The sequence below is a fragment of the Rhinopithecus bieti genome, unplaced genomic scaffold, assembly GCF_001698545.2.
Source record: "Rhinopithecus bieti isolate Rb0 unplaced genomic scaffold, ASM169854v2 scaffold_9581, whole genome shotgun sequence".
NCBI classification, from domain to species: domain Eukaryota; kingdom Metazoa; phylum Chordata; class Mammalia; order Primates; family Cercopithecidae; genus Rhinopithecus; species Rhinopithecus bieti.
The window spans coordinates 4,727,931-4,735,172 of record NW_016806413.1 but is presented as its reverse complement, the minus strand read 5'-3'; the positions used below and the strand labels follow the sequence as shown (position 1 = coordinate 4,735,172).

The following is a 7,242-nucleotide window of genomic DNA, read 5'->3' as shown; positions in this document are numbered from 1 at the left end:
AAAAAAAAAAATGGCTAGAAAACTTAAAAAAAAAAAAATCTTGAATAGCAAAAACTTGGAACCAATCCAAATGCCCATCAATGATAGACTGGATAAAGAAAATGTGGCACATATACACCATGGAATACTATGCAGCCATAAAAAAAGGATGATTTCATGTCCTTTGCAGGGACATGGATGAAGCTGGAAACCATCATTCTCAGCAAACTAACACAAGAACAGAAAACCAAACACCACATGTCCTCACTCGTAAGTGGGAGTTGAACAATGAGAACACATGGACACAGGGAGGGGAGCATCACACACCAGGACCTGTCAGAGGGTAGAGGGCTGGGGGAGGGATAGCATTAGGAGAAATACCTAATGTAGATGATGGCTTGATGGGTGCAGCAAACCACCATGGCATGTGTATACCTATGTAACAAACCTGCACGTTCTGCACATGTACCCCAGAACTTAAATTTAAAAAAAAAAAGAGCCAGGTGCAGTGGCTCAAGCCTGTAATCCCAGCACTTTGGGAGGCCGAGACGGGCGGATCACGAGGTCAGGAGATCGAGACCATTCTGGCTAACACGGTGAAACCTCGTCTCTACTAAAAAAATACAAAAAACTAGCCGGGCGAGGTGGCGGGCGCCTGTAGTCCCAGCTACTCCGGAGGCTGAGGCAGGAGAATGGCGTAAACCCGGGAGGCGGAGCTTGCAGTGAGCTGAGATCTGGCCACTGCACTCCAACCTGGGCAACAGAGCGAGACTCCATCTCAAAAAAAAAAAAAAAAAAAGAAAGAAATATGTTTCAACTGCAGAATATCATTCACTCAACTAATTTCTATTGAACCACTAATGTGGCAGGCACCATTCCCCTCCTATGTGCTAATGAATGCTCAGTAAAACATAAAGCTGAGGACGAAATACAGGCTTTGTTAAGGTTCCCCAGGCCTTACAGAGTAGATCCACATTGAATACTTTAGGCCACAGGCAAAGTCATTCCTATGTCCAGACTATGTCTGCTGGTCATTACCATTTTCAATATGTTATGTGAGTGGCAAAACAAAAGACTGACATTGTCTCCTAAACACAGGATTTGCATGGTCCACAACTAGAGTTACGATCTTTAAGCTTTCCAGGTCCACATACCTTTGACTCTACTTTTCATGCTTTTCTTCAGGACATTTTCCCCACTGTCACCTCCTCCTTCCTCTGCTGCCACCAAAGCAAAGAACTCTTCCAAATTTTCACCTTCCACTTTTGCCAAGCAAAAGTTGCTAAACTTTAGTGTGCCAGGCCCTTCCAAGAGTATCTATGAAGATCAAATAAATGTTTTCAGAAGAAAAATCAACTTAATTTGTACATATATCAGTACTTCTTATAATTGCACTAAAGAACTTTTGAGCATTGCTATTCTTTCTCCATCAGAACTCAGAAAATAAATGTTTATAATTTTTTAAAAGCTAAAGAAAATAAATCCAACTTTTAATAATCAAATACAAAATTAAATTGTTCATTCTCAGATGTATATAATGAACTCATCATATAACCAAAGTGGAAAACTTCAGGTTTGAGGAAAGATAAGTAATGATGAAAATAAAACAATCTGCACTTGCCAAGCCTCAGTGTCAGCTATAACAGGATTTAGAAACCTAGCTGTCTGAGGTGTTTATTCAAGTGAGGAAGCACAATGCAGAGTTAAGATTAAAGTTGGAGATCTGGATTTTACACCCAGGTCCACCATTTACTTGCTGTCTGACCTTGAAGAATGTATTTAACCTTTCTAATCCCCAGTCTCTTCACCTGTAAAATGGGAAAAATAATACCAAACTCTTCAGACTGTTGTAAGGATTAATCGAAGTTATACAAGTAAAGGGTTTGTAACAGTCGCTGGCATGTGACAAGTGCTCAAGTCTGCTAATATAATTTGTGATTAGAATCTATGGACTGTTGAAAACATGCCAGGAACTACTGTTCTGTTACTTTTATCACTTCCTCTATTAAAAGTATTTCTAGATAGGTACAATGGGTCAGGTGGCTTTGTGGCTTTTCAAGGCTATGTAGGGTCAAGTGCAGTGCCTCACACCTGTAATCCCAGCACTTTGGAAGGCTGAGGCGGGCAGATCACTTGGTGCCAGGAGTTCGAGACCAGCCTGGCCAACATGGTGAAACCCCATCTCTACTCAAAATACAAAAATTAGCTGGGCATGGTGGCGGGCGCCTATAATCCCAGCTACTCAGGAGGCTGAGGCATGAGAATCACTTGAACCCAGGAGGCGGAGGTTGCAGTGAGCCAAGGCTGCGCCACTGCACTCCATTCTGTATGACAGTGAGACCCTGTCTCAAAAATATAAAATTAAAATAAAATAAAGGCAATGTGAAGTTAACTCTTAACTTCTAGTCACAAATACATACTAAGGATGTCTGCTGGTCTACAATAGTGGCTTTTAAACTTATGTGAGCATCAGAATCCCCTGGAAGACTTGTTAAAGCACAGACTACCAGTCACTACCCCCAGAGTTTCTGCTTCAACAGGTCTGGGATGGGGCCCATTTCTACCAAATGCCAGGTCAACCTAATGCTGCTGATCCAGAGGACCACTAGCAGGGATCAACAAAATTTTTTGTGGTTGGTAAAGAGCCAGCTAATAAATATTTTAGACTTTATGAGCCATACAGTCTTTTATACTTCAATGTCATTTCATTTTAATGGAATCTCATACTCCAAATCTGTTGTTGCACAACGGTAGCCACTGACATTACATAAACCAAAGGTCGTGGCTGTGTTCCAGTGAAAGTTTACTTACAAAAATAGGAATCCTGCCCAACCTTTGCTAACCCCTGTTCTAGAACACAGGTTTAGGTTACAAAGCAGCCTGAATTTTTCAGATCGTAACAGCTGATAATAAATCTCATTAAACAACTCCCGTATAGATATCAGCAAACTACAGCCTCTGGGACAAACCCTGGCCACTGCCTTGTACAGCTATGAACCAAGAGTGTTGAATTTAAAAAAAAACAAAAAACAAAAAACCTATCTGAAAACTGCCACACCGGCCGGGCGCGGTGGCTCAAGCCTGTAATCCCAGCACTTTGGGAGGCCGAGACGGGCGGATCACGAGGTCAGGAGATCGAGACCATCCTGGCTAATACGGTGAAACCCCGTCTCTACTAAAAAAATACAAAAAAACTAGCCGGGCGCGGTGGCGGGCGCCTGTAGTCCCAGCTGCTCGGGAGGCTGAGGCAGGAGAATGGCGTAAACCCGGGAGGCGGAGCTTGCAGAAAAAAAAAGAAAACTGCCACACCAAAAAAAAAGGTAATTAAAAAAAAAGGTGGGGGGGGGGTTGGCCAGGCATGGTAGCTCACACCTGTAATCCCAGCACTTTGGGAAGCCAAGGCAGTAGGATCACCTGAGGTCAGGAGTTTGAGACCAGCCTGGCCAACACGGTGAAACCCTATCTCTACTAAAAATACAAAAATTTGTCACACACCTGCAGTCCCAGCTACTCGGGAGGCCGAGGCGGGAGAATTGCTTGAACCCAGGATGCGGAGTGTGCATGAGTTGAGATCACACCACTGCACTCCAGCCTGGGCAACAGAGTGAAACTGTGTCTCAAAAAAATAAAAATAAAATAAAATACTTTTAATGTGGTTTTATATTTCTAAATGGTTAGGAAAAAAATCAAAATAATATTTCTAGACATGTAACAATGAATTATATGAAATTCACATTTCCACATCCACAAATGAAGTTATTGAAATGCAGCCACATCCAGGTATTTACAAATTAGCTACAGCTGCTCTCAGCACTACAATGACAGTTGAGTAGCTAGAGACTTGAGGCACATATGTGACTATTTCAAACAAGAACTGCTATTCATTATACAGGACTTTATGGAGTTTTCTTTTTTAGGTTTAATTATCTTCTCATACAGATGGCCTGCAAAAATAAAATTCTTAAATGAAATATTCAGCTTTTTATTTCCTTGGCATATACTAAAGAAAAGTGGCCGGGCGCGGTGGCTCAAGCCTGTAATCCCAGCACTTTGGGAGGCCGAGACGGGCGGATCACGAGGTCAGGAGATCGAGACCATCCTGGCTAACACGGTGAAACCCCGTCTCTTACTAAAAAATACAAAAAGCTAGCTGGGCGAGGTGGTGGGCGCCTGTAGTCCCAGCTACTCAGAAGGCTGAGGCGGGAGAATGGCGTAAACCCAGGAGGTGGAGCTTGCAGTGAGCTGAGATCCGGCCACTGCACTCCAGCCTGGGCGACAGAGCGAGACTCCGTCTCAAAAAAAAAAAAAAAAAAAAAAAAGTAAAAACTCAGACCAGTAATATGTACAATTCCTCAGGGTATGTACTTATAAAGACAATAATTGACGTCACCATGAGCACACTACTTACCAAAAAGTATCCTAGAAACTTAACCAAAATATAATAGGTAATCCTCACAAATATCTTGAAAAATCTATCTCCATGTGACAAAGAAACTAAGGCAAAGAGAAGCAGGGTAACTTGTCCGGATTCACACGGCTTCTAAGTGTTAGTGTTGATGGCAACTCAGAAGCCAAGTAGGTTTCATGACTCTACTATACTGAAGCACATTTAGTTGTGGATAATTTTACCAAAAGAGAAAATATTTGATCCATAATATCAGGAGTCATACATATATAGCCAAGAATACCACTATCAACTAAAACAATGGTTCATAAATGTGTATGATGACTTAAGAGTTAAGAGGGCCTTATCTTATAGACATTATTGGGTTCAACATTTACAATGTAGGTTAGTAGCATTAAGTGATTACTCAAAGAGCTCTGAAAAGGAGACTTCACATTCAAAAAGCAACTTAGACAGGTAGCTAAAATACAGTACTATATATTTCCTTTCATTTATTTTTTTTATTTTATTTTTTTTCCTGAAACAGAATCTCGCTGGAATCCCAGGCTGGAATGCAGTGGCGTGACCTCAGCTCACTGCAACCTGCGCCTTCCGGGTGCAAGCAATTCTCCCTGCCTTGGCCTCTCAAGTAGTTGGAATTACAGGTGACCACCACCATACCCAGCTATTTTTTGTGTTTTCATTTTTTATTTTTTTATTTTTTTAAAACAGAGTCTTGCTCTGTCACTAGGCTGGAGTGCAGTGGTGCAATCTCGGCTCACTGCAACCTCCGCCTCCCGGATTCAAGCAATTCTCCTGCCTCAGCCTCTCGAATAGTTGGGACTACAGGAGTGCGCCACCACACCCAGCTAATTTTTGTATTTTTTGTTTGTTTGTTTGTTTGTTTTTAGTTGAGATAGGGTTTCACCATGTTGGCCAGGATGGTCTAAATCTCTTGACCTCGTGATCCACCCACCTCAGCCTCCCAACGTGCTGGGGTTACAGGCAAGAGCCACCGCGCCCGGCCTTTTGTGTTTTTAGAAGAGATGAGGTTTTGCTATGTTGGCCAGGCTGGTATCGAACTCCTGACCTCAAGTGATCCGCCCTCCTCGGCCTCCCAAAGTGCTGGGATTACAGGCATGAGCCACCTGTGCCCTGCATCCTTTTATTTTAAAAAAAGATTAACTAAAATTTCAAGATGTTCTATACCAAAATTTTATCTAAAAATAAAAACATCTTTGAGAAAGCACTCTAAATTGAGACAGAAGCAGTTAGAAAATCAAAAACTTTCATGAATTACCTTCCCAGGAGAAATGTCACAAAAGAGAATGCCAAGTTTATGAAGATGATATAATCCAGTAATCAGGTCAATCCCAAATTCTCTCACAACGTCTTCTGGGAGGTTTTCATCTTGAGCAATAACTGTTTTTAAGGAACCACCTGCAAGAAGTTGATTAAAATCACCCATTTCAACCCCCTACATCACCCGAGAGGTTCCATGCTGACAGATACGAACATTGAAAAATGATCAAGACAGTAAACCCTCACAGTCTGGTCGAGGAACACACATGTGAGTGAATACAGTGGCCCAAGCACTGCAACAGAAGTCTATGCCCAAGCACCAGAGACAGATTCAGGAAAGTGCCTGCTCCCCATGGATGAATGGTGAGAGGCAAGCAGGTAAGATGAAAGGATAATAACCCTAACAGCTGCAAATACTAATGGTAAATACCCCAAAACTGTGCACTTAAATCAAATTATGCAAAGTATACTCTCGTTTACTGTTGTGCTGTCAAGTCACATTCTGCAAAGTACTGCATGGCAAAAAAGACTATGCCTTTCCTTAGCAGATAATCACAACCCTTAGCATATGCCAAAAATGAAATAAAAGGCCAAAGTCAGGCACATTGAGAATCCCATTGCTATATTCTTCCAAGGTCCCAGTTACTTCTCTACCATCTAAGTGCCAGAAACAACTTTTTTTTTTAAGGGTCAAGATTACAACAGCCAATCCATCAACAGATGAATGGATAAAGAAAATATGGTACATATATACAAGGGAGTACTATTCAGCCATAAAAGAGAGATTTTGTCATTTGCAACAACACGGTTAGAACTGGAGGTCATTATGTTAAGTGAAATAAGCCAGGCACAGAAAGACAAACATTGCATGTCCTCACTCATTTGTGGGAGCTGAAAATTAAAACAATTGAAATCATGGAGATAGAGAACAGAAGAATGGCTCCCAGAGGTTGGGAAGAGTAGTGGGGAGGTGGCAGGGAGTGGGGATGGTTAATGGGTGAAAATAAATAGTAAGAATGAATAAGAACTAGTACTTGATAATACAACAGGTAGCTAAAGTCAATAACAATTTAACTGTACATTTTAAAATAACTAAAAGAATATAATTGGATTGTAACACAAAGGATAAATGCTTGAGGAAATGGACACCCCATTTACCCTGATGTGCTTATTACACACTGCATGCCTGTACCAACTATCTCATGTACCCCATAGATATTAATATACACACCTACTATATACCTACACAAATTAAAAATTAATACAACAGCCAAATTCAGAAAAAGTAAAGTCTCTGCTTGCATTGGAAAGTTGAATATGAATTACTATGATGAAGGGAAGAGGTATTTGGGGTTTTATTTTGTTTTGGTGGGTGAGGGGCCGTTACAGACGTAGGCATGTTTTCCAGTTAGGATACCACATCTGGTCAGCTGAAGCAAAAAACTAATTCTAGGACTATCTCTTGATAACCTTATCTACGGAAGTAATTCAACCATAATTCTGTCCTATTGATTCAGAAAAACAAAATCAAGTAAGTTATTAATCCAAATTACTTAAGTTTTGTAAATTCTGTGTCA

At 41.1% G+C, this 7,242-nt stretch overlaps 1 protein-coding gene across 1 annotated transcript in view; it reads right to left on the bottom strand.

The window, feature by feature from the left end:
* Nucleotides 1-5,831, bottom strand: part of LOC108532362 (serine/threonine-protein kinase ULK4-like) — a 20,395-nt gene extending 14,564 nt beyond the window's left edge. The window contains exons 1-2 of the mRNA XM_017876397.1: nt 5,664-5,831; nt 1,134-1,296 (exon numbers count right to left, since the gene is read on the bottom strand). Coding sequence (XP_017731886.1) covers nt 1,134-1,296; nt 5,664-5,831 — 331 coding nt within the window. The remainder of the gene's footprint in view (nt 1-1,133; nt 1,297-5,663) is intronic.
* Nucleotides 5,832-7,242: the final 1,411 nt, after the last annotated feature.